The following is a 26,705-nucleotide window of genomic DNA, read 5'->3' as shown; positions in this document are numbered from 1 at the left end:
AGACTAATAACACAAGTGGAACTTGCTCGAGGCTGAGTCAGTGTGTCAGCACATTATTACGGGTGCCACTGCTCAATCCAGGGCTCAGTGAAGACCTCGGTTACCAGCTGCGATGGAGATTGGCACTGTTTGCAAGGTCAGTGCGTTCAAAAATAAATCTTTTGGTATCTTATACACATTGACCAGTGAAATGCAGAAACTTGGGCTCTCCCGCAGAGGTCACCGGGATCATATTCAGGAAGAGACCCGGAGGAAATGGGAGACAGTGGCTCAGCCAATAGCAGAAGCTGAAGTGGACACAGGCCAGCTGGACACAGTTCAGTCCCACACGAGGTGGACTTTATCCATTTGTGTCTCGCTCGCATTGGGGACTCGAGTGCAAGGTTTCGGTTCACAGAAGCAATGACCTCACAAATCATTCACATTCAAATATGGGTGACCAGAGTTTATGCAGTCACTAAATTGCATGGCAAGAAATGGGCCATTTGCCCTAATGAAACCCACCCTTTCCTATGCCTGGTGCACCTGCGACATGAACGGACACATTGAGGCCTGTCCCTCTGGAGCATTAACCACCCATCACAGCATTTCTATAAGTGCTCTCATTTACGCAAGTCTCACTTTGTGATAAGAAATAGGCGGAGGCCACTCAGTCCTTTGTGTGACTGCACCATGTAACAAGGTCAGGGCACTGCACCGTTCAACAAGGTCAGCGCACTGCACCGTTCAACAAGGTCAGCGCACTGCACCGTTCAACAAGGTCAGCGCACTGCACCATTCAACAAGGTCAGCGACCTGCACCATGTAACAAGGTCAGGGCACTGCACCATTCAACAAGGTCAGGGCACTGCACCATTCAACAAGGTCAGCGCACTGCACCATTCAACAAGGTCAGCGCACTGCACCATTCAACAAGGTCAGCGCACTGCACCATTCAACAAGGTCACGGCACTGCACCATTCAACAAAGTCAGCGACCTGCACCATTCAACAAGGTCAGCGCCCTGCACCATTCAACAAGGTCAGCGCCCTGCACCATTCAACAAGGTCAGCGCCCTGCACCATTCAACAAGGTCAGCGCACTGCACCATTCAACAAGGTCAGCGCACTGCACCATTCAACAAGGTCAGCGACCTGCACCATGTAACAAGGTCAGGGCACTGCACCATTCAACAAGGTCAGCGCCCTGCACCATTCAACAAGGTCAGCGCACTGCACCATTCAACAAGGTCAGGGCACTGCACCATTCAACAAGGTCAGGGCACTGCACCATTCAACAAGGTCAGCGCACTGCACCGTTCAACAAGGTCAGCGCCCTGCACCGTTCAACAAGGTCAGCGCCCTGCACCATTCAACAAGGTCAGGGCACTGCACCATTCAACAAGGTCAGCGCATTGCACCATTCAACAAGGTCAGCGCACTGCACCATTCAACAAGGTCAGCGCATTGCACCATTCAACAAGGTCAGCGCACTGCACCGTTCAACAAGGTCAGCGACCTGCACCATGTAACAAGGTCAGCGCACTGCACCATTCAACAAGGTCAGCGCCCTGCACCATTCAACAAGGTCAGCGCCCTGCACCATTCAACAAGGTCAGCGCCCTGCACCATTCAACAAGGTCAGCGACCTGCACCATGTAACAAGGTCAACGCACTGCACCGTTCAACAAGGTCAGCGCACTGCACCATTCAACAAGGTCAGGGCACTGCACCATTCAACAAGGTCAGCGCCCTGCACCATTCAACAAGGTCAGGGCACTGCATCATTCAACAAGGTCAGGGCACTGCACCGTTCAACAAGGTCAGCGCACTGCACCTTTCAACAAGGTCAGGGCACTGCACCGTTCAACAAGGTCAGCGCACTGCACCATTCAACAAGGTCAGGGCACTGCACCGTTCAACAAGGTCAGCGCACTGCACCTTTCAACAAGGTCAGCGCACTGCACCATTCAACAAGGTCAGGGCACTGCACCATTCAACAAGGTCAGCGACCTGCACCATTCAACAAGGTCAGCGACCTGCACCATTCAACAAGGTCAGGGCCCTGCACCATTCAACAAGGTCAGGGCACTGCACCATTCAACAAGGTCAGGGCCCTGCACCATTCAACAAGGTCAGGGCCCTGCACCATTCAACAAGGTCAGGGCACTGCACCATTCAACAAGGTCAGGGCCCTGCACCATTCAACAAGGTCAGGGCCCTGCACCATTCAACAAGGTCAGCGCCCTGCACCATTCAACAAGGTCAACGCCCTGCACCGTTCAACAAGGTCAGCGACCTGCGCCATTCAACAAGGTCAGGGCCCTGCACCATTCAACAAGGTCAGCGCACTGCACCGTTCAACAAGGTCAGCGCACTGCACCGTTCAACAAGGTCAGCGCACTGCACCGTTCAACAAGGTCAGCGCATTGCACCATTCAACAAGGTCAGCGCACTGCACCATTCAACTAGGTCAGCGCCCTGCACCATTCAACAAGGTCAGCGCACTGCACCGTTCAACAAGGTCAGCGACCTGCGCCATTCAACAAGGTCAGCGACCTGCGCCATTCAACAAGGTCAGCGCCCTGCACCATTCAACAAGGTCAGCGCATTGCACCATTTAACAAGGTCAACGCACTGCACCGTTCAACAAGGTCAGCGCCCTGCACCATTCAACAAGGTCAGCGCCCTGCACCATTCAACAAGGTCAGCGACCTGCACCATTCAACAAGGTCAGGGCCCTGCACCATTCAACAAGGTCAGGGTCCTGCGCCATTCAACAAGGTCAGCGCACTGCACCATTCAACAAGGTCAGCGAACTGCACCGTTCAACAAGGTCAGCGCACTGCACCGTTCAACAAGGTCAGCGCACTGCACCATTCAACAAGGTCAGGGCACTGCACCTTTCAACAAGGTCAGCGCACTGCACCATTCAACAAGGTCAGCGCACTGCACCATTCAACAAGGTCAGGGCACTGCACCATTCAACAAGGTCAGCGACCTGCACCATTCAACAAGGTCAGCGACCTGCACCATTCAACAAGGTCAGGGCCCTGCACCAATCAACAAGGTCAGCGCACTGCACCATTCAACAAGGTCAGCGACCTGCACCATTCAACAAGGTCAGCGACCTGCACCATTCAACAAGGTCAGGGCCCTGCACCATTCAACAAGGTCAGCGACCTGCACCATTCAACAAGGTCAGCGCACTCCACCATTCAACAAGGTCAGCGACCTGCACCATTCAACAAGGTCAGGGCACTGCACCGTTCAACAAGGTCAGCGCACTGCACCATTCAACAAGGTCAGCGACCTGCACCATTCAACAAGGTCAGCGCACTGCACCTTTCAACAAGGTCAGCGACCTGCACCATTCAACAAGGTCAGGGCCCTGCACCATTCAACAAGGTCAGGGTCCTGCGCCATTCAACAAGGTCAGCGCACTGCACCGTTCAACAAGGTCAGCGCACTGCACCATTCAACAAGGTCAGCGCACTGCACCATTCAACAAGGTCAGCGACCTGCATCATTCAACAAGGTCAGGGCACTGCACCATTCAACAAGGTCAGCGCACTGCACCGTTCAACAAGGTCAGCGCCCTGCACCGTTCAACAAGGTCAGCGCACTGCACCATTCAACAAGGTCAGCGCACTGCACCATTCAACAAGGTCAGCGACCTGCACCATTCAACAAGGTCAGGGCACTGCACCATTCAACAAGGTCAGCGACCTGCACCGTTCAACAAGGTCAGGGCACTGCACCTTTCAACAAGGTCAGGGCACTGCACCTTTCAACAAGGTCAGCGCACTGCACCGTTCAACAAGGTCAGCGCCCTGCACCATTCAACAAGGTCAGCGCCCTGCACCATTCAACAAGGTCAGCGCCCTGCACCATTCAACAAGGTCAGCGCCCTGCACCATTCAACAAGGTCAGCGCACTGCACCATTCAACAAGGTCAGCGCACTGCACCGTTCAACAAGGTCAGGGCACTGCACCTTTCAACAAGGTCAGGGCACTGCACCTTTCAACAAGGTCAGCGCACTGCACCATTCAACAAGGTCAGGGCACTGCACCTTTCAACAAGGTCAGCGCACTGCACCATTCAACAAGGTCAGGGCCCTGCACCGTTCAACAAGGTCAGGGCACTGCACCGTTCAACAAGGTCAGGGCACTGCACCGTTCAACAAGGTCAGGGCACTGCACCTTTCAACAAGGTCAGGGCACTGCACCATTCAACAAGGTCAGGGCACTGCACCATTCAACAAGGTCAGGGCCCTGCACCGTTCAACAAGGTCAGCGCCCTGCACCATTCAACAAGGTCAGCGCCCTGCACCATTCAACAAGGTCAGGGCACTGCACCATTCAACAAGGTCAGGGCCCTGCACCGTTCAACAAGGTCAGCGACCTGCACCATTCAACAAGGTCAGCGCACTGCACCGTTCAACAAGGTCAGCGCACTGCACCATTCAACAAGGTCAGCGACCTGCACCATTCAACAAGGTCAGCGCCCTGCACCATTCAACAAGGTCAGCGCACTGCACCATTCAACAAGGTCAGGGCACTGCATCATTCAACAAGGTCAGGGTCCTGCGCCATTCAACAAGGTCAGCGCACTGCACCGTTCAACAAGGTCAGCGCATTGCACCATTCAACAAGGTCAGCGCACTGCACCATTCAACAAGGTCAGGGCCCTGCGCCATTCAACAAGGTCAGCGCCCTGCACCATTCAACAAGGTCAGGGTCCTGCGCCATTCAACAAGGTCAGCGCACTGCACCGTTCAACAAGGTCAGCGCATTGCACCATTCAACAAGGTCAGCGCACTGCACCATTCAACAAGGTCAGGGCCCTGCGCCATTCAACAAGGTCAGCGCCCTGCACCATTCAACTAGGTCAGCGCCCTGCACCATTCAACAAGGTCAGCGCACTGCACCGTTCAACAAGGTCAGCGACCTGCGCCATTCAACAAGGTCAGCGACCTGCGCCATTCAACAAGGTCAGCGCCCTGCACCATTCAACAAGGTCAGCGCATTGCACCATTTAACAAGGTCAACGCACTGCACCGTTCAACAAGGTCAGCGCCCTGCACCATTCAACAAGGTCAGCGCCCTGCACCATTCAACAAGGTCAGCGCCCTGCACCATTCAACAAGGTCAGGGCCCTGCACCATTCAACAAGGTCAGGGTCCTGCGCCATTCAACAAGGTCAGCGCACTGCACCGTTCAACAAGGTCAGCGCACTGCACCATTCAACAAGGTCAGCGACCTGCACCATTCAACAAGGTCAGGGCACTGCACCGTTCAACAAGGTCAGCGACCTGCACCATTCAACAAGGTCAGCGACCTGCACCATTCAACAAGGTCAGCGCACTGCACCGTTCAACAAGGTCAGCGCCCTGCACCGTTCAACAAGGTCAGCGCACTGCACCATTCAACAAGGTCAGCGACCTGCACCATTCAACAAGGTCAGCGCCCTGCACCATTCAACAAGGTCAGCGCACTGCACCATTCAACAAGGTCAGCGCACTGCACCATTCAACAAGGTCAGCGACCTGCACCATTCAACAAGGTCAGGGCACTGCACCGTTCAACAAGGTCAGCGCACTGCACCATTCAACAAGGTCAGCGCACTGCACCATTCAACAAGGTCAGCGACCTGCACCATTCAACAAGGTCAGCGCACTGCACCGTTCAACAAGGTCAGCGCCCTGCACCGTTCAACAAGGTCAGCGCACTGCACCATTCAACAAGGTCAGCGACCTGCACCATTCAACAAGGTCAGCGCACTGCACCGTTCAACAAGGTCAGGGCCCTGCACCATTCAACAAGGTCAGCGCACTGCACCGTTCAACAAGGTCAGCGCACTGCACCATTCAACAAGGTCAGGGCACTGCACCGTTCAACAAGGTCAGCGCACTGCACCGTTCAACAAGGTCAGCGCACTGCACCATTCAACAAGGTCAGCGACCTGCACCATTCAACAAGGTCAGGGCACTGCACCGTTCAACAAGGTCAGCGACCTGCACCATTCAACAAGGTCAGGGCACTGCACCTTTCAACAAGGTCAGGGCACTGCACCTTTCAACAAGGTCAGCGCACTGCACCATTCAACAAGGTCAGGGCACTGCACCGTTCAACAAGGTCAGGGCACTGCACCGTTCAACAAGGTCAGGGCACTGCACCGTTCAACAAGGTCAGCGCACTGCACCATTCAACAAGGTCAGCGACCTGCACCATTCAACAAGGTCAGGGCACTGCACCATTCAACAAGGTCAGCGCCCTGCACCATTCAACAAGGTCAGGGCACTGCACCATTCAACAAGGTCAGGGCACTGCACCATTCAACAAGGTCAGCGACCTGCACCATTCAACAAGGTCAGGGCACTGCACCATTCAACAAGGTCAGGGCCCTGCACCGTTCAACAAGGTCAGCGCCCTGCACCATTCAACAAGGTCAGCGCCCTGCACCGTTCAACAAGGTCAGCGCACTGCACCATTCAACAAGGTCAGGGCACTGCACCGTTCAACAAGGTCAGGGCACTGCACCGTTCAACAAGGTCAGGGCACTGCACCGTTCAACAATGTCAGCGCACTGCACCATTCAACAAGGTCAGGGCACTGCACCATTCAACAAGGTCAGGGCACTGCACCGTTCAACAAGGTCAGGGCACTGCACCGTTCAACAAGGTCAGCGCACTGCACCATTCAACAAGGTCAGGGCACTGCACCATTCAACAAGGTCAGGGCCCTGCACCGTTCAACAAGGTCAGCGCCCTGCACCATTCAACAAGGTCAGCGCCCTGCACCGTTCAACAAGGTCAGCGCCCTGCACCATTCAACAAGGTCAGCGCCCTGCACCTTTCAACAAGGTCAGCGCACTGCACCGTTCAACAAGGTCAGCGACCTGCACCATTCAACAAGGTCAGGGCACTGCACCATTCAACAAGGTCAGGGCACTGCACCATTCAACAAGGTCAGCGCACTGCACCATTCAACAAGGTCAGGGCACTGCACCATTCAATAAGGTCAGGGCCCTGCACAATTCAACAAGGTCAGGGCCCTGCACCATTCAACAAGGTCAGCGACCTGCACCATTCAACAAGGTCAGGGCACTGCACCGTTCAACAAGGTCAGCGCACTGCACCATTCAACAAGGTCAGCGCCCTGCACCATTCAACAAGGTCAGCGACCTGCACCATTCAACAAGGTCAGCGACCTGCACCATTCAACAAGGTCAGCGCACTGCACCATTCAACAAGGTCAGGGCCCTGCACCATTCAACAAGGTCAGGGCCCTGCGCCATTCAACAAGGTCAGCGCCCTGCACCATTCAACAAGGTCAGCGCCCACACCATTCAACAAGGTCAGCGCCCTGCACCATTCAACAAGGTCAGCGCACTGCACCATTCAACAAGGTCAGCGACCTGCACCATTCAACAAGGTCAGCGACCTGCACCATTCAACAAGGTCAGCGACCTGCACCATTCAACAAGGTCAGCGCACTGCACCGTTCAACAAGGTCAGCGACCTGCACCGTTCAACAAGGTCAGCGCACTGCACCGTTCAACAAGGTCAGCGCCCTGCACCGTTCAACAAGGTCAGGGCACTGCACCATTCAACAAGGTCAGCGCACTGCACCATTCAACAAGTTCAGCGCACTGCACCATTCAACAAGGTCAGCGCACTGCACCATTCAACAAGGTCAGCGCACTGCACCGTTCAACAAGGTCAGCGCCCTGCACCATTCAACAAGGTCAGCGCACTGCACCATTCAACAAGGTCAGCGCACTGCACCATTCAACAAGGTCAGCGCACTGCATCATTCAACAAGGTCAGGGCACTGCACCATTCAACAAGGTCAGCGACCTGCACCATTCAATAAGGTCAGGGCCCTGCACCATTCAACAAGGTCAGGGCCCTGCACCATTCAACAAGGTCAGCGACCTGCACCATTCAACAAGGTCAGGGCACTGCACCGTTCAACAAGGTCAGCGCACTGCACCATTCAACAAGGTCAGCGCCCTGCACCATTCAACAAGGTCAGCGCCCTGCACCATTCAACAAGGTCAGCGCCCTGCACCATTCAACAAGGTCAGCGCCCTGCACCATTCAACAAGGTCAGGGCACTGCACCATTCAACAAGGTCAGGGCCCTGCACCGTTCAACAAGGTCAGCGACCTGCACCATTCAACAAGGTCAGCGCACTGCACCGTTCAACAAGGTCAGCGCACTGCACCATTCAACAAGGTCAGCGACCTGCACCATTCAACAAGGTCAGCGCCCTGCACCATTCAACAAGGTCAGCGCACTGCACCATTCAACAAGGTCAGGGCACTGCATCATTCAACAAGGTCAGGGTCCTGCGCCATTCAACAAGGTCAGCGCACTGCACCGTTCAACAAGGTCAGCGCATTGCACCATTCAACAAGGTCAGCGCACTGCACCATTCAACAAGGTCAGGGCCCTGCGCCATTCAACAAGGTCAGCGCCCTGCACCATTCAACAAGGTCAGGGTCCTGCGCCATTCAACAAGGTCAGCGCACTGCACCGTTCAACAAGGTCAGCGCATTGCACCATTCAACAAGGTCAGCGCACTGCACCATTCAACTAGGTCAGGGCCCTGCGCCATTCAACAAGGTCAGCGCCCTGCACCATTCAACTAGGTCAGCGCCCTGCACCATTCAACAAGGTCAGCGCACTGCACCGTTCAACAAGGTCAGCGACCTGCGCCATTCAACAAGGTCAGCGACCTGCGCCATTCAACAAGGTCAGCGCCCTGCACCATTCAACAAGGTCAGCGCATTGCACCATTTAACAAGGTCAAAGCACTGCACCGTTCAACAAGGTCAGCGCCCTGCACCATTCAACAAGGTCAGCGCCCTGCACCATTCAACAAGGTCAGCGCCCTGCACCATTCAACAAGGTCAGCGACCTGCACCATTCAACAAGGTCAGGGCCCTGCACCATTCAACAAGGTCAGGGTCCTGCGCCATTCAACAAGGTCAGGGCACTGCACCGTTCAACAAGGTCAGCGCACTGCACCATTCAACAAGGTCAGCGCACTGCACCATTCAACAAGGTCAGCGACCTGCACCATTCAACAAGGTCAGCGCACTGCACCGTTCAACAAGGTCAGCGCCCTGCACCGTTCAACAAGGTCAGCGCACTGCACCATTCAACAAGGTCAGCGACCTGCACCATTCAACAAGGTCAGCGCACTGCACCGTTCAACAAGGTCAGGGCCCTGCACCATTCAACAAGGTCAGCGCACTGCACCGTTCAACAAGGTCAGCGCACTGCACCATTCAACAAGGTCAGGGCACTGCACCGTTCAACAAGGTCAGCGCACTGCACCATTCAACAAGGTCAGCGCACTGCACCGTTCAACAAGGTCAGCGCACTGCACCATTCAACAAGGTCAGGGCACTGCACCGTTCAACAAGGTCAGCGCACTGCACCGTTCAACAAGGTCAGCGCACTGCACCATTCAACAAGGTCAGCGCACTGCACCATTCAACAAGGTCAGCGACCTGCACCGTTCAACAAGGTCAGGGCCCTGCACCATTCAACAAGGTCAGCGACCTGCACCATTCAACAAGGTCAGCGCACTGCACCGTTCAACAAGGTCAGGGCCCTGCACCATTCAACAAGGTCAGCGCACTGCACCGTTCAACAAGGTCAGCGCACTGCACCATTCAACAAGGTCAGGGCACTGCACCGTTCAACAAGGTCAGCGCACTGCACCGTTCAACAAGGTCAGCGCACTGCACCATTCAACAAGGTCAGCGACCTGCACCATTCAACAAGGTCAGGGCACTGCACCGTTCAACAAGGTCAGCGACCTGCACCATTCAACAAGGTCAGGGCACTGCACCTTTCAACAAGGTCAGGGCACTGCACCTTTCAACAAGGTCAGCGCACTGCACCATTCAACAAGGTCAGGGCACTGCACCGTTCAACAAGGTCAGGGCACTGCACCGTTCAACAAGGTCAGGGCACTGCACCGTTCAACAAGGTCAGCGCACTGCACCATTCAACAAGGTCAGGGCACTGCACCATTCAACAAGGTCAGGGCACTGCACCATTAAACAAGGTCAGGGCCCTGCACCGTTCAACAAGGTCAGCGCCCTGCACCATTCAACAAGGTCAGCGCCCTGCACCGTTCAACAAGGTCAGCGCACTGCACCATTCAACAAGGTCAGGGCACTGCACCGTTCAACAAGGTCAGGGCACTGCACCGTTCAACAAGGTCAGGGCACTGCACCGTTCAACAAGGTCAGCGCACTGCACCATTCAACAAGGTCAGGGCACTGCACCATTCAACAAGGTCAGGGCACTGCACCGTTCAACAAGGTCAGGGCACTGCACCGTTCAACAAGGTCAGCGCACTGCACCATTCAACAAGGTCAGGGCACTGCACCATTCAACAAGGTCAGGGCACTGCACCATTCAACAAGGTCAGGGCCCTGCACCGTTCAACAAGGTCAGCGCCCTGCACCGTTCAACAAGGTCAGCGCCCTGCACCGTTCAACAAGGTCAGCGCCCTGCACCATTCAACAAGGTCAGCGCCCTGCACCTTTCAACAAGGTCAGCGCACTGCACCGTTCAACAAGGTCAGCGACCTGCACCATTCAACAAGGTCAGCGCCCTGCACCATTCAACAAGGTCAGCGCCCTGCACCATTCAACAAGGTCAGCGACCTGCACCATTCAACAAGGTCAGGGCCCTGCACCATTCAACAAGGTCAGGGTCCTGCGCCATCCAACAAGGTCAGCGCACTGCACCATTCAACAAGGTCAGGGCACTGCACCATTCAACAAGGTCAGCGCACTGCACCATTCAACAAGGTCAGGGCACTGCACCATTCAATAAGGTCAGGGCCCTGCACAATTCAACAAGGTCAGGGCCCTGCACCATTCAACAAGGTCAGCGACCTGCACCATTCAACAAGGTCAGGGCACTGCACCGTTCAACAAGGTCAGCGCACTGCACCATTCAACAAGGTCAGCGCCCTGCACCATTCAACAAGGTCAGCGACCTGCACCATTCAACAAGGTCAGCGACCTGCACCATTCAACAAGGTCAGCGCACTGCACCATTCAACAAGGTCAGGGCCCTGCACCATTCAACAAGGTCAGGGCCCTGCGCCATTCAACAAGGTCAGCGCCCTGCACCATTCAACAAGGTCAGCGCCCACACCATTCAACAAGGTCAGCGCCCTGCACCATTCAACAAGGTCAGCGCACTGCACCATTCAACAAGGTCAGCGCACTGCACCATTCAACAAGGTCAGCGACCTGCACCATTCAACAAGGTCAGCGCACTGCACCGTTCAACAAGGTCAGCGACCTGCACCGTTCAACAAGGTCAGCGCACTGCACCGTTCAACAAGGTCAGCGCCCTGCACCGTTCAACAAGGTCAGGGCACTGCACCATTCAACAAGGTCAGGGCACTGCACCATTCAACAAGTTCAGCGCACTGCACCATTCAACAAGGTCAGCGCACTGCACCATTCAACAAGGTCAGGGCACTGCACCATTCAACAAGGTCAGCGACCTGCACCATTCAATAAGGTCAGGGCCCTGCACCATTCAACAAGGTCAGGGCCCTGCACCATTCAACAAGGTCAGCGACCTGCACCATTCAACAAGGTCAGGGCACTGCACCGTTCAACAAGGTCAGCGCACTGCACCATTCAACAAGGTCAGCGCCCTGCACCATTCAACAAGGTCAGCGCCCTGCACCATTCAACAAGGTCAGCGCCCTGCACCATTCAACAAGGTCAGCGCACTGCACCATTCAACAAGGTCACTCCCAGGATATTGATTGTGGGGATTCAGTGATGGTAATTCCATTGAATGTCAAGGGGTGGTAGTTAGACCCTCTCTTGTCGGAGATGGTCATTGCCTGGCACTTCTGTGGCGCGAATGTAACTTTCCACTTGTCAGCCTGAGCCTGGATATTGTCCAGGTCTTGCTGAATTTGGACACGGACGGCTTCATTATCTGAGGAGTCGTGAATGGTGCTGAACATTGTCATCTGCAAACATCCCGACTTCTGATGGAAGGGAGGTCATTGATGAGGCAGCTTTTGCCAATTACTTTAAATTCATGACTTCTGGTTACTGACCCACTTGCCAAAGGAAGCAGATTTGTTTTTCTCTGAACTATAACATTACTTTCTTCATACTCCTGAGTTTGAATATTAACATTCTCCCAGATCTCACCCCTAACACACTTTGATCAGTGGTGTTTCTTTCCCTTTTTGTTGTATGGGGTACTGAAGATTCTGTCACACTCACCGCAGCTGTATCTGTGAAGAGGTATTGGGTGCCGAGGTACGTGCAGGCAAACGCAGCCCCCACTGTCACCAAGAAGTTAAAGATGGTCACCACCACTGCCTTCACCGATCGCACTACATCAAAAACAGTAGAGTTTAGGAGAGCTTGAAGAAGTTATGGCTAACGAGGGTCACAGGGCCGGCGGGGGTCACGGGTCGGCGAGGGTCACCGGGGCGGCGAGAGTCACCGGGGCGGCGAGAGTCACCGGGGTGGCGAGGGTCACAGGGCGGCGAGGGTCACAGGGCGGCGAGGGTCACAGGGCGGCGAGGGTCACAGGGCGGCGAGGGTCACAGGGCGGCGAGAGTCACTGGGGCGGCGAGGGTCACCGGGCGGCGAGGGTCACCGGGCCGGCGAGGGTCACAGGGCCGGCGGGAGTCACCGGGGCGGCGAGGGTCACGGGGCGGCGAGGGTCACAGGGCCGGCGAGGGTCACAGGGCCGGCGGGAGTCACCGGGGCGGCGAGGGTCACGGGGGCGGCGAGGGTCACGGGGCGGCGAGGGTCACCAGGGCGGCGAGGGTCACGGGGCGGCGAGGGTCACGGGGCGGCGAGGGTCACAGGGCGGCGAGAGTCACCGGGGCGGCGAGGGTCACCGGGGTGGCGAGGGTCACGGGGGGCGAGCGTCACGGGGCGGCGAGGGTCACGGGGCGGCGAGGGTCACAGGGCGGCGAGAGTCACCGGGGCGGCGAGGGTCACCAGGGCGGCGAGGGTCACGGGGCGGCGAGGGTCACGGGGGGCGAGGGTCACCGGGGCGGCGAGGGTCACGGGGCGGCGAGGGTCACCAGGGCGGCGAGGGTCACCAGGGCGGCGAGGGTCACCAGGGCGGCGAGGGTCACCAGGGCGGCGAGGGTCACCAGGGCGGCGAGGGTCACCAGGCCGGCGAGGGTCACCAGGGCGGCGAGGGTCACGGGGCGGCGAGGGTCACCAGGGCGGCGAGGGTCACAGGGCGGCGAGAGTCACCGGGGCGGCGAGGGTCACCGGGGCGGCGAGGGTCACGGGGGGCGAGTGTCACGGGGCGGCGAGGGTCACGGGGCGGCGAGGGTCACCGGGGCGGCGAGGGTCACGGGGGGCGAGCGTCACGGGGCGGCGAGGGTCACGGGGCGGCGAGGGTCACGGGGGGCGAGCGTCACGGGGCGGCGAGGGTCACGGGGCGGCGAGGGTCACGGGGGGCGAGGGTCACGGGGCGGCGAGCGTCACGGGGCGGCGAGGGTCACGGGGCGGCGAGGGACACGGGGCGGGGCGAGGGTCACGGGGGGCGAGCGTCACGGGGCGGCGAGGGTCACGGGGCGGCGAGGGTCACGGGGGGGCGAGCGTCACGGGGCGGCGAGGGTCACAGGGCGGCGAGAGTCACCGGGGCGGCGAGGGTCACGGGCCGGCGAGGGTCACGGGGCGGCGAGGGTCACCGGGGCGGCGAGGGTCACGGGGGGGCGAGGGTCACGGGGCGGCGAGCGTCACGGGGCGGCGAGGGTCACGGGGGGCGAGGGTCACGGGGCGGCGAGCGTCACGGGGCGGCGAGGGTCACGGGGCGGCGAGGGACACGGGGCGGGGAGAGGGTCACGGGGGGCGAGCGTCACGGGGCGGCGAGGGTCACGGGGCGGCGAGGGTCACAGGGCGGCGAGGGACACGGGGCGGGGCGAGGGTCACGGGGGGCGAGGGTCACGGGGCGGCGAGCGTCACGGGGCGGCGAGGGACACGGGGCGGCGAGGGACACGGGGCGGGGCGAGGGTCACGGGGCGGCGAGGGACACGGGGCGGGGCGAGGGTCACGGGGGGCGAGCGTCACGGGGCGGCGAGGGACATGGGGCGGGCGAAGGTCACGGGGCGGGTGAAGGTCACGGGGCGGCGAGGGACATGGGGCGGGCGAAGGTCACGGGGCGGGTGAATGTCACGGGGCGGGCGAAGGTCACGGGGCGGGTGAATGTCACGGGGCGGGCGAAGGTCACGGGGCGGGCGAAGGTCACGGGGCGGGTGAATGTCACGGGGCGGGCGAAGGTCACGGGGCGGGCGAAGGTCAATGGGCGGGCGAAGGTCACGGGGCGGGCGAAGGTCACGGGGCGGGTGAATGTCACGGGGCGGGCGAAGGTCACGGGGCGGGCGAGGGTCACGGGGGGCGAGGGACATGGGGCGGGCGAAGGTCACGGGGCAGCGAGGGACACGGGGCGGGCGAAGGTCACGGGGCGGGTGAATGTCACGGGGCGGGCGAAGGTCACGGGGCGGGCGAAGGTCACGGGGCGGCGAGGGACATGGGGCGGGCGAAGGTCACGGGGCAGCGAGGGACACGGGGCGGGCGAAGGTCACGGGGCGGGTGAATGTCACGGGGCGGGCGAAGGTCACGGGGCGGGTGAATGTCACGGGGCGGGCGAAGGTCACGGGGCGGGCGAAGGTCACGGGGCGGGCGAAGGTCACGGGGCGGGCGAAGGTCACGGGGCGGCGAGGGACATGGGGCGGGCGAAGGTCATGGGGCAGCGAGGGACACGGGGCGGGCGAAGGTCACGGGGCGGGCGAAGGTCACGGGGCGGGTGAATGTCACGGGGCGGGCGAAGGTCACGGGGCGGGCGAAGGTCACGGGGCGGGCGAAGGTCACGGGGCGGGCGAAGGTCACGGGGCGGGCGAAGGTCACGGGGCGGGCGAAGGTCACGGGGCGGGCGAAGGTCCACTCCAGTGATGCTGGAGGGACAGCTGTGCCATTAGAGATAGGTTCAACCCTCTCAGCACCTCTTCACAATAAAGAGACCAGCCACTGGGAGCAGAGGGTTTACAGCCGCCACGGACACAGAGTCCATTAAACTGAAGCAATCTGAGCAAATCTTCCTCATGTCATCACAAGCTCACGGGATTGAGCTGTCATTTCCTCATTAGACACACCGTGAGGTTGAGTTCAAATCATGCTACCATTTGAATTCAATCCTCACCTTTACCCTAGTCAGCAATGGCAAATGTACAGCACCTGCATCACACCATCGTGAGCAAGAGAGAGGGAGGGAGAGGGGGTCCGTTTCTTATTTTGTTTGAACTTTTGTGTTCATCAAGAAGAACAAAGAAAATTACAGCACAGGAACAGGCCCTTCGGCCCTCCCAGCCTGCGCCGATCCAGATCCTTTATCTAAACCTGTCGCCTATTTTCCAAGGATCTACTTCCCTCTGTTCCCCGCCCGTTCATATATCTGTCTAGATGCATCTTGAATGATACTATCGTGCCCGCCTCTACCACCTCCGCTGGCAAAGCGTTCCAGGCACCCACCACCCTCTGCGTAAAAAAACTTTCCACGTACATCTCCCTTAAACTTTCCCCCTCTCACCTTGAAATCGTGACCCCTTGTAATTGACACCCCCACTCTTGGAAAAAGCTTGTTGCTATCCACCCTGTCCATACCTCTCATAATTTTGTAGACCTCAATCCCCCTCAACCTCCGTCTTTCCAACGAAAACAATCCTAATCTACTCAACCTTTCTTCATAGCTAGCGCCCTCCATACCAGGCAACATCCTGGTGAACCTCCTCTGCACCCTCTCTAAAGCATCCACATCCTTCTGGTAATGTGGCGACTAGAACTGCACGCAGTATTCCAAATGTGGCCTAACCAAAGTCCTATACAACTGTAACATGACCTGCCGACTCTTGTACTCAATACCCCGTCCGCTGAAGGCAAGCATGCTGTATGCCTTCTTGACCACTCTATCGACCTGCGTTGCCACCTTCAGGGTACAATGGACCTGAACTCCCAGATCTCTCTGTACATCAATTTTCCCCAGGACTCTTCCATTGACCGTATAGTCCGCTCTTGAATTAGATCTTCCAAAATGCATCACCTCGCATTTGCCTGGATTGAACTCCATCTGCCATTTCTCTGCCCAACTCTCCAATCTATCTATATTTTGCTGTATTCTCCGACAGTCCTCCTCGCTATCTGCAGCTCCACCAATCTTAGTATCATCTACAAACTTGCTAATCAGACCACCTATACCTTCGTCCAGATCATTTATGTATATCACAAACAACAGTGGTCCGAGCACGGATCCCTGTGGAACACCACTAGTCACCTTTCTCCATTTTGAGACACTCCCTTCCACCACTACTCTCTGTCTCCTGTTGCCCAGCCAGTTCTTTATCCATCTAGCTAATACACCCTGAACCCCATACAACTTCACTTTTTCCATCAACCTGCCATGGGAAACTTTATCAAACGCCTTGTCCATGTAGATGACATCTACAGCCCTTCCCTCATCACCTAACTTGGTCACTTCCTCAAAGAATTCTATTAGGTTTGTAAGACATGACCTTCCCTGCACAAAACCATGCTGCCTATCACAAGGTGGAAGGATGCTCGTGTCTGGCAGACAGAACACTTCAATTTGAAGCACACAGTGTGAGCAAACACTGCAGTGATGGGGTGTAGCCTGGGTAAGATACAGAGTGAAGTGCCCTCCATTCGGTCTGGCCATTACTGCGGGGAGAGGTGTAGAATTGGTTGGAGGTAAAGCTCCCTTTGCACAGCCCAGTTCCTGATAGCGTTCCAGTGTGACCATTACTTATTGTAAATCTCAGCTGCCATTTAGTGCTGAATTAGAGATTCAGGAATTCAGGATATGAATCTGGAGACACTGGAACTTGGTGTGAGGCTGATCAACACAATCGTTAATGTCTATGCGGAGAAAGAGAAACCAATCCAGAATGAAGTGGCAGAAACTCACTTTGTCTTCCCAAATCTCCCAGAGTCCCATACCGATTAATCTGCTACGGAAACAGAAAGAAGGAACGTTATGCTCAGGATGTAAATTCAGTCCCAGGCCAGACCAGACAAACAAGACAGAAGCGGAGTTAGAAGAACCAAGGTAAATTACAACACCTGGCAGTTGACATTTTTGGTAATCCGCCTGTACTCTTGGTTGGCAAGATTCTCTTTGATCTTCTCCAATCTGGCCACCAGTTCTGGGTTCTGAAAGAGATAATCAAGTGACGTGAGGGAAAAATCTTTTCACATTTTAGAACTTAGATCTAACAAACAAAACCCCTCATCCAATGTTCCTAACTACCCATTGCCGGAAGTTCCAACTCCAAACACGAGTTCTCTCTTTGCCAGTGGAAAGAGCCTGAATGGGGGGAAACACAGGCGAGTTTGCCCCCAGCAGTCACACACACGCACTCTGCAGCATAAATCAGTGGGCACTGACCAGCAGCTGGAACGTTGAAGCTGAGGTCAGATCAGCTCAGGCTGGGGAGAATCCGAGGCCTTTCTCATTGATATGGCAGAGAGATGCTCAGAGATGGATGTCAGCTGTGATTTTCCTCGAGCTAGAAACCTCCTCGCTACACTTTGGAAATTGTTAGGAATTGATCAGTGATTGGTAGACAGGCTCACAATTTAACTACTGCCAGTGACAACCTTGCATTAAATTTCAATCACTCACCTCCTCAGCTCCATGTTGAAAATAAATTCTGTTCCGACATCCACTCAGAACACACTGGGTGGGATACTCCCCTCCCCCCGCTCCGTGTCTCTCGGCCGCGTGGTTCACTGGGATTCTCCTCTCCGCTCCGCGCCCCCCCCCCGCTCCGTGTCTCTCGGCCGCGCTGCATTCGCTGGGATTCTCCGGTTCCCCCGCTCCGTGTCTCTCGGCCGCGCCGCATTCGCTGGGATTCTCCGGTTCCCCCGCTCCATGTCTCTCGGCCGCGCCGCGTTCGCTGGGATTCTCCGGTTCCCCCGCTCCGTGTCTCTCGGCCGCGCCGCGTTCGCTGGGATTCTCCGGTTCCCCCGCTCCGTGTCTCTCGGCCGCACTCCGTTCGCTGGGATTCTCCGGTTCCCCCGCTCCGTGTCTCTCGGCCGCGCTGTGTTCACTGGGATTCTCCAGTTCCCCCGCTCCGTGTCTCTCGGCCGCGCCGCGTTCGCTGGGATTCTCCGGTTCCCCCGCTCCGTGTCTTTCGGGCACGCTGCGTTCGCTGGGATTCTCCGGTTCCCCCGCTCCGTGTCTCTCGGCCGCGCTGTGTTCACTGGGATTCTCCGGTTCCCCCGCTCCGTGTCTCTCGGCCGCGCTCCGTTCGCTGGGATTCTCCGGTTCCCCCGCTCCGTGTCTCTCGGCCGCACTGTGTTCACTGGGATTCTCCGGTTCCCCCGCTCCGTGTCTCTCGGCCGCGCTGTGTTCGCTGGGATTCTCCGGTTCCCCCGCTCCGTGTCTCTCGGCCGCGCCGCGTTCACTGGGATTCTCCGGTTCCCCCGCTCCGTGTCTCTCGGGCACGCTGTGTTCACTGGGATTCTCCGGTTCCCCCGCTCCGTGTCTCTCGGACACGCTGTGTTACCTGGGATTCTCCGGTTCCCCCGCTCCGTGCCTCTCGGGCACGCTGTGTTCCCTGGGATTCTCCGGTTCCCCCGCTCCGTGTCTCTCGGGCACGCTGTGTTCCCTGGGATTCTCCGGTTCCCCCGCTCCGTGTCTCTCGGCCGCGCTCCGTTCACTGGGATTCTCCGGTTCCCCCGCTCCGTGTCTCTCGGGCACGCTGTGTTCACTGGGATTCTCCGGTTCCCCCGCTCCGTGTCTCTCGGGCACGCTGTGTTCGCTGGGTTTCTCCGGTTCCCCCGCTCCGTGTCTCTCGGCCGCGCTGTGTTCCCTGGGATTCTCCGGTTCCCCCGCTCCGTGTCTCTCGGCCGCGCTGTGTTCACTGGGATTCTCCGGTTCCCCCGCTCCGTGTCTCTCGGGCACGCTGTGTTCGCTGGGTTTCTCCGGTTCCCCCGCTCCGTGTCTCTCGGGCACGCTGTGTTCACTGGGATTCTCCGGTTCCCCCGCTCCGTGTCTCTCGGGCACGCTGTGTTCGCTGGGTTTCTCCGGTTCCCCCGCTCCGTGTCTCTCGGGCACGCTGTGTTCACTGGGATTCTCCGGTTCCCCCGCTCCGTGTCTCTCGGGCACGCTGCGTTCGCTGGGATTCTCCGGTTCCCCCGCTCCGTGTCTCTCGGCCACGCCGCGCCCCTCACTCTCTCTGTGTCCCTCACTCTCTGTGTCCCTCGCTCTCTCTGTGTCCCGCGTTCGCTGGGATTCTCCGCTCCCCCGCTCCGTGTCTCTCGGGCACGCTGTGTTCGCTGGGATTCTCCGGTTCCCCCGCTCCGTGTCTCTCGGGCACGCTGCGTTCGCTGGGATTCTCCGGTTCCCCCGCCTCGTGTCTCTCGGCTGCGCTGTGTTCACTGGGATTCTCCGGTTCCGCCGCTCCGTGTCTCTCAGCCGCACTGTGTTCGCTGGGATTCTCCGGTTCCCCCGCTCCGTGTCTCTCGGCCGCGCTGTGTTCGCTGGGATTTTCCGGTTCCCCCGCTCCGTGTCTCTCGGCCACGCCGCGCCCCTCACTCTCTCTGTGTCCCTCACTCTCTGTGTCCCTCGCTCTCTCTGTGTCCCGCGTTCGCTGGGATTCTCCGGTTCCCCCGCTCCATGTCTCTCGGGCACGCTGTGTTCACTGGATTTCTCCGGTTCCCCCGCTCCGTGTCTCTCGGGCACGCTGCGTTCGCTGGGATTCTCCGGTTCCCCCGCTCCGTGTCTCTCGGCCGCGCTCCGTTCGCTGGGATTCTCCGGTTCCCCCGCCTCGTGTCTCTCGGCCGTGCTGTGTTCACTGGGATTCTCCGGTTCCCCCGCCTCGTGTCTCTCGGCCGCGCTGTGTTCACTGGGATTTTCCGGTTCCCCCGCTTCGTGACTCTCGGCCACGCCGCGCCCCTCACTCTCTCTGTGTCCCTCACTCTCTCTGTGTCCCGCGTTCGCTGGGATTCTCCGGTTCCCCCGCTCCATGTCACTCGGCATTGCCGCGTTCGCTGGGTTTCTCCGGTTCCCCCGCTCCGTGTCTCTCAGACGCACTCCGTTCGCTGGGATTCTCCGGTTCCCCCGCTCCGTGTCTCTCGGCATTGCCGCGTTCGCTGGGTTTCTCCGGTTCCCCCGCTCCGTGTCTCTCGGCCGCGCCGCGTTCGCTGGGATTCTCCGGTTCCCCCGCTCCGTGTCACTCGGCATTGCCGCGTTCGCTGGATTTCTCCGGTTCCCCCGCTCCGTGTCTCTCGGCCGCGCCGCGTTCGCTGGGATTCTCCGGTTCCCCCGCTCCGTGTCTCTCGGCCGCGCCGCGTTCGCTGGGATTCTCCGCTCCCCCGCTCCGTGTCTCTCGGACGCACTCCATTCGCTGGGATTCTCCGGTTCCCCCGCTCCGTGTCTCTCGGCCGCGCCGCGTTCGCTGGGATTCTCCGCTCCCCCGCTCCGTGTCTCTCGGACGCACTCCGTTCGCTGGGATTCTCCGGTTCCCCCGCTCCGTGTCTCTCGGACGCACTCCGTTCACTGGGATTCTCCGGTTCCCCCGCTCCGTGTCTCTCGGCCGCGCTGTGTTCGCTGGGATTCTCCGGTTCCCCCGCTCCGTGTCTCTCGGCCGCGCTGTGTTCACTGGGATTCTCCGGTTCCCCCGCTCCGTGTCTCTCGGGCACGCTGTGTTCACTGGGATTCTCCGGTTCCCCCGCTCCGTGTCTCTCGGCCGCGCTGTGTTCACTGGGATTCTCCGGTTCCCCCGCTCCGTGTCTCTCGGGCACGCTGTGTTCACTGGGATTCTCCGGTTCCCCCGCTCCGTGTCTCTCGGGCACGCTGCGTTCGCTGGGATTCTCCGGTTCCCCCGCTCCGTGTCTCTCGGCCACGCCGCGCCCCTCACTCTCTCTGTGTCCCTCACTCTCTGTGTCCCTCGCTCTCTGTGTCCCGCGTTCGCTGGGATTCTCCGGTTCCCCGCTCCGTGTCTCTCGGCCACGCCGCGCCCCTCACTCTCTCTGTGTCCCTCACTCTCTGTGTCCCTCGCTCTCTGTGTCCCGCGTTCGCTGGGATTCTCCGGTTCCCCCGCTCCGTGTCTCTCGGGCACGCTGTGTTCACTGGGATTCTCCGGTTCCCCCGCTCCGTGTCTCTCGGCCAAGCCGCGTTCGCTGGGATTCTCCGGTTCCCCCGCTCCGTGTCTCACGGCGGTGCCACGTTCGCTGGGATTTTCCGGTTCCGCCGCTCCGTGTCCCTCGGCCGTGCGGTTCGCTGTTGGTGGGATTCCCCCCTCCCCCCGCTCCGTGTCTCTCGGCCGCGCTGTGTTCGCTGGGATTCCCCCCTCCCCCGCTCCGTGTCTCTCGGCCGCGCTGTGTTCGCTGGGATTCCCCCCTCCCCCCGCTCCGTGTCTCTCGGCCGCGCTGTGTTCGCTGGCGGGAACAGAGACTCCGAACAGGCGGGGAATTCTGGCCATGGTACACAAACAGCGGTTTATATTGAGCAGTTTAGGAACTCGATGGTTTGAATGATTTGAGAAATCCAGATGTAAATCCAAGGGCCAAAATACAGGACAGTACCATGTGAAACACAGCAGTCAGAAACCGGGTAGGCCATTCGGCCCATCAGTTGCACTCCGCCATTCAATGAGATCATGACTGATCTGATCTGATAATTCTCCGCTCCAGTTTCCCGCCTCAGGATGATGTAAATTTAATTCATGACACTGAGCTGGAGCTTTAAAAGACGGCACAGAGGAATTCCACTCCTGGGCGAGAGTCAAAGTTTCCGGACAGAGAGAAGGAAGTTAGTGTACGAAGAGGACCTCGAGTTTCAGACATTTATCAAAACAGCAATTGCTTACACATAGAAACTTAGAAAATAGAAGCAGGAGGAGACCATTCGGCCCTTCGAGCCTGCTCCGCCATTTATTATCATGGCTGATCACCAAGTTCGATACCCTGATCCCGCCTTCTCCGCATAATAATAATAATCTTTATTTGTGTTACAAGTAGGCTTACATTAACATTGCAATGAAGTTACTGTGAAAAGCCCCCAGTCGCCACATTCCGCCGCCTGTTCGGGTCACGGGGGGAGAATTCAGAATGTCCAATTCACCTAACAGCACGTCTTTCGGGACTTGTGGGAGGAAACCGGAGCACCCGGAGAAAACCCACGCAGACACGGGGAGAACGTGCAGACTCCACACAGACAGTGACCCAAGCCGGGAATCGAACCCTGGTGCTGTGAAGCCACAGTGCTAACCACTGTGCCGCCCTCCCTTTAGCCCCAGAGCTGTATCTAATTCCTCCTGAAATTACACAATGTTTTCACCTCAACTACTTTCTGTGGGAGTGAATTCCACAGATTCACCACTCTCTGGGTGATTAAATTCCTCCTCACCTCAGACTTAAAAGGTTCTTCCTGGTCAACTCTACTAGTTACATAGAACATAGAACAGTACAGCACAGAACAGGCCCTTCGGCCCTCGATGTTGTGCCGAGCCTTGTCCAAAACCAAGATCAAGCTATCCCACTCCCTGTCATTCTGGTGCGCTCCATGTGCCTATCCAATAACCGCTTGAAAGTTCCTAAAGTGTCCGACTCCACTATCACAGCAGGCAGTCCATTCCACACCCTAACCACTCTCTGAGTAAAGAACCTACCTCGGACATCCCTCCTATATCTCCCACCCTGAACCTTATAGTTATGCCCCCTTGTAACACCTACATCCACCCGAGGAAATAGTCTCTGAACGTCCACTCTATCTATCCCCCTCATTATCTTATAAACCTCTATTAAGTCGCCTCTCATCCTCCTCCGCTCCAAAGAGAAAAGCCCGAGCTCCCTCAACCTTTCCTCATAAGACCTATCCTGCAAACCAGGCAGCATCCTGGTAAATCTCCATTGCACCCTTTCCAATGCTTCCACATCCTTCCTATAATGAGGTGACCAGAACTGCACACAATACTCCAAATGTGGTCTCACCAGGGTCATGTATAGTTGCAGCATCTTCAAAGAATTCCAGTAGATTTGCCAAGCATGATTTTCCTTTCATGTTGACTCTATCTGATTACACCACAGCTTTCCAAATGCTGTGCTATGAAATATTTAATAATGGACTCCAGCATCTTCCCTACTACCGACGTTAGGCTCACTGGTTTATACTTCCCTGTTTTCTCTATACCTCCCTTTTTGAATCGCGGAATTATATTCACTACCCTTCAATCTGTGGGAACCATTCCAGTGTGCAAGGAATTTTGGAAAATTACCACCAATGAATCTACTATTTCTAGGGTACTCTGGGATGAAGATTATCAGGCCATGGGGAGATTTATCCTCCTTCAATCCCATTTATTTCCCCCAAACCGTTTCTCTACTAATACTGATTTCCTTCAGCTCCTCACTGAAACTTCTGGTACATTATTCATGTCTTCTTCGAAGAAACAGCGAATTGTTCAAATTTACACCCATTCAAATAATAATCTGCCTTCAAATTTATACATTGCCACATTCTCTAGGATAACAGATTGTGCCAATTTATGTTACGTATCAGATACAAGTCAATGTTTGTAATTGTTTTAGATTACAGGGGGCATTCACCCTCCTTAAGGGCCGTGCACAGGAGATGGATCCCAATTGATATTTAACTCAGTTTACTCACTCTCTCTGGCAGTTTCACTTCTGGTGTGAATATTTCTGCTCCTTCCAGAAGTTCATGTAGATAAATAGGGAACCCTGCAAACAAAACAACATTTGAAGCAAACATGTATATGTACATATATAAAATATATATTGTTTTTATTCTTTCACCGAATGTGGATGTTGCTGGCTAGGCCAGCATTTATTTCCCATCCATAACTGCCCTGGAGAAGAGGAGCCACTGCAGCCTGTGGGGCACAGGTACATCCACAGTGCTGTAAGGGAAGGATTCCAGGATTTTGACCCAGCGATAATGAAGGAACGGCGATATATTACCAAGTCAGGATGGTGAGTGGGTTGGAAAACCTACTGGGGGTGGGGTCCCCATGTCCCAGCTGCCCTTGTCCTTCTAGGGGGTAGAGGTTGCAGATTTGGACAGTGCTGTCAAAGGAGCCATGGTGAGTTGCTGCAATGCAGCTTGTAGATGGTACACACACTGCTCCACAGTGTGTTGGTTGTGGAGAGACTACATTTTAAGGTGGTGCATGGGGTGTTGAACCAGCGGGATGTCCTGGATGATGCCGAACTTCTTAAATCTTGATGGAGCTGCACTCATCCAGGCAAGTGGAGAGGATTCCATCACACTCCTGACTTTTGCCTTGTAGATGGTGGACAGACTTTGGGGAGTCAGGAGATGAGTTACTCTTGTCACAGAATTCCCAACCTCTGACCTGCTCTTGTAGTCACAGTAATTATATGTGGTTCATTTTCTGGCCAATCCTTCAAAATCTGATCGTCTTCCAAATTTCTATAGATTCTGATACGGTTCCTGCAGATTGGAAGGTGGCAAATGTAACCCCACTATTTAAGGGAGGGAGAGAAAACTGGGAAGCACAGAGCTGTTAGCCTGATGTCAGTAGTAGGGAAAGTACAAGGATCTATTACGAAGGATATGATAACCTGATACATAAAGAGATTAGGAATAAACAGTCAATGTGCGGTTGGCATTCTGTGACTAGTGGGGTACTGCAAGGATCAGTATTTGGATCCATGTTGTTAAACAATTTATATCATTTATTTGGATGTGGAAACCAGATATAATATTTCCAATTTGCAGAAGACCAGGTGTGACTGTGTGTTATGGGGATGATGTTTCATGGACAGATTTAATGAGTTGGGAAGAACTTGGCAGATGGAGTATAATGTGGGTAAGTGTGAGATTATCCACTTTGGTAGGAGGAACAGACCCTCTGCCGACCCTCAGGAATTCTGCCAATTCACTGGTCCACACGCCTCCCTTCGGCCCCGGGCTGTCAGGGAGGCAAAGACCAAGAACATTGGCCTCTCTCCGACACACCGAATATCGCCATCTCTGGACTCGGGGCCACCCCCACACCCAGAACCTTCAACATACCATCCCAAGAACACCTGCCAGAATCCCTTCAATCTTGGATGTGATTTCCAGGCCCCTCGGCTCGCACCTGTCTTCCACCCCCGCAAACAACTGGCTCACCCTCACCATCGTCATGTAGGCCCTATGCACCACCTTAAACTGGATGAGGCTAAACCTCGCTCATGACGAGGGCGCGCTCACCCTCCACAAAGCCTCAGCCCATGTCCCAGCCCGCACCTCCCCTCCCAACTCCTCCTCCCATTTTACCTCCTCCACCGGGACACCCTCCCTCTCCAACAATTCCTTGTAAATATCTGACACCATCCCCTATGTCATCCTCTGACAACAATGTGTCCTGAACACCGGAGGCGGCAGCCCCCGGGAAGGACGGCCTCTCTCTCCTAACAAAATCCCGAATCTGCAGCTACCTAAACCCATTCCCCATAGGCAACGCAAACAATTCTTCCAAATCCTCCAGCCCCGCAAACGTGTCCCATATAAACAAGTCCCTAAAGTACTCTATCCCCACCCCCGGAATCACGCATCCAACCCTGCCATCACAAACCTATGGTTCTCACATATCGGCGCCCACAACGACATACCCACCAATCCAAAATACTGCTGACACTGACTCCATGCCCGTAACGGCAACACCATCACTTGGCTCACGGAGCAGCTGACCGGTGGGAATGGAAGGGGCGCCAACAAGAGAGCCCTCAAACCCGTCCCACTTCATGACGCCGCCTCCATCTGCCCCCAAACCGATCCCTCCTACACCACCCATTTCCTCACCATTGCAATGTTCACCGCCCAATAATAATTTATCAAATTCGACAATGCCAGCCCCCCCTCCCGGATCATCCACCACACCTGTGGGGTCTTCCCTGCCCACACAAACTCTGAAATTATCCCATTAACCTTCCTGAAAATTACTTGGGAACAAAGATGGGGAGGTTCTGCAACACAAATGATAACCTGGGCAGCACCGTCCAGGCGCCACTTTCCCTTATTTGCCTGGGACAATGACAGCTGGGACCCGCCCAGCCACCGAGGCATCCGCCCCTTAATTGGCCAGGATCAATGAGGGTGATCAAAACCCTATTGATCCATTGGAGCTGGAGTTAGGACCGCCCAAAAGGGCGCGAAAGGAGAAGGATAAGAAGCCATGCGCACTAGGGATCGGCCTCTTTACCGGCCTGTGTGCGACCAATTGTAGTGTATCAACCAGCCAGGTTCAAGGACCCGCGATCACTACCTGAAGGACGAGCCCAGCCGAGACGAACCTGAAGACCTCCAACCGACCCACGTGGACACAGATAAAGGCCTGATCTCCCACACAGAGCCGGTCACCCCGAAGTTAAGTAAAGGTCATCTTAGTTATTAGGTTTAGTTTAGTGCGTAGCCGCGTGAGTCATTGCATATAAACCAAGTGTGTTTGTTAATAAATTGTCTTTTGAACTAATATACTGTTTGTGTGGTCATTCGGTCAATATAAAAACAGCTTGTGGTTCAGAAAGAAATAAAGAAGTCAACAACACGCACTAACAGACTCACAAAAAAGCTTCTTCCCCGCTGTTACCAGATTCCTAATTGACCCTCTTATGGACAGAACCGATCTCTCCAC

The 26,705-nt window shown here is 56.6% G+C and overlaps 1 protein-coding gene across 2 annotated transcripts in view; it reads right to left on the bottom strand.

Annotated features, from left to right (window-relative positions):
- The window catches only part of vma12 (vacuolar ATPase assembly factor VMA12), a 31,709-nt gene that overhangs the window by 3,294 nt on the left and 1,710 nt on the right, over nt 1–26,705 (bottom strand). The window contains exons 3-6 of one of the 2 annotated variants that reach the window (XM_072470027.1): nt 23,711–23,784; nt 17,158–17,247; nt 17,003–17,042; nt 12,277–12,389 (exon numbers count right to left, since the gene is read on the bottom strand). In XM_072470027.1, the coding sequence (XP_072326128.1) occupies nt 12,277–12,389; nt 17,003–17,042; nt 17,158–17,247; nt 23,711–23,784 (317 nt within the window). Of the gene's footprint in view, nt 1–12,276; nt 12,390–17,002; nt 17,046–17,157; nt 17,248–23,710; nt 23,785–26,705 lie in introns of both variants that reach the window. The other variant, XM_072470026.1, reaches the window with a different exon arrangement.

This window comes from Scyliorhinus torazame, chromosome 12 (genome assembly GCF_047496885.1).
Source record: "Scyliorhinus torazame isolate Kashiwa2021f chromosome 12, sScyTor2.1, whole genome shotgun sequence".
NCBI lineage: Eukaryota > Metazoa > Chordata > Chondrichthyes > Carcharhiniformes > Scyliorhinidae > Scyliorhinus > Scyliorhinus torazame.
This window is presented reverse-complemented; position numbering and strand designations above follow the sequence as displayed.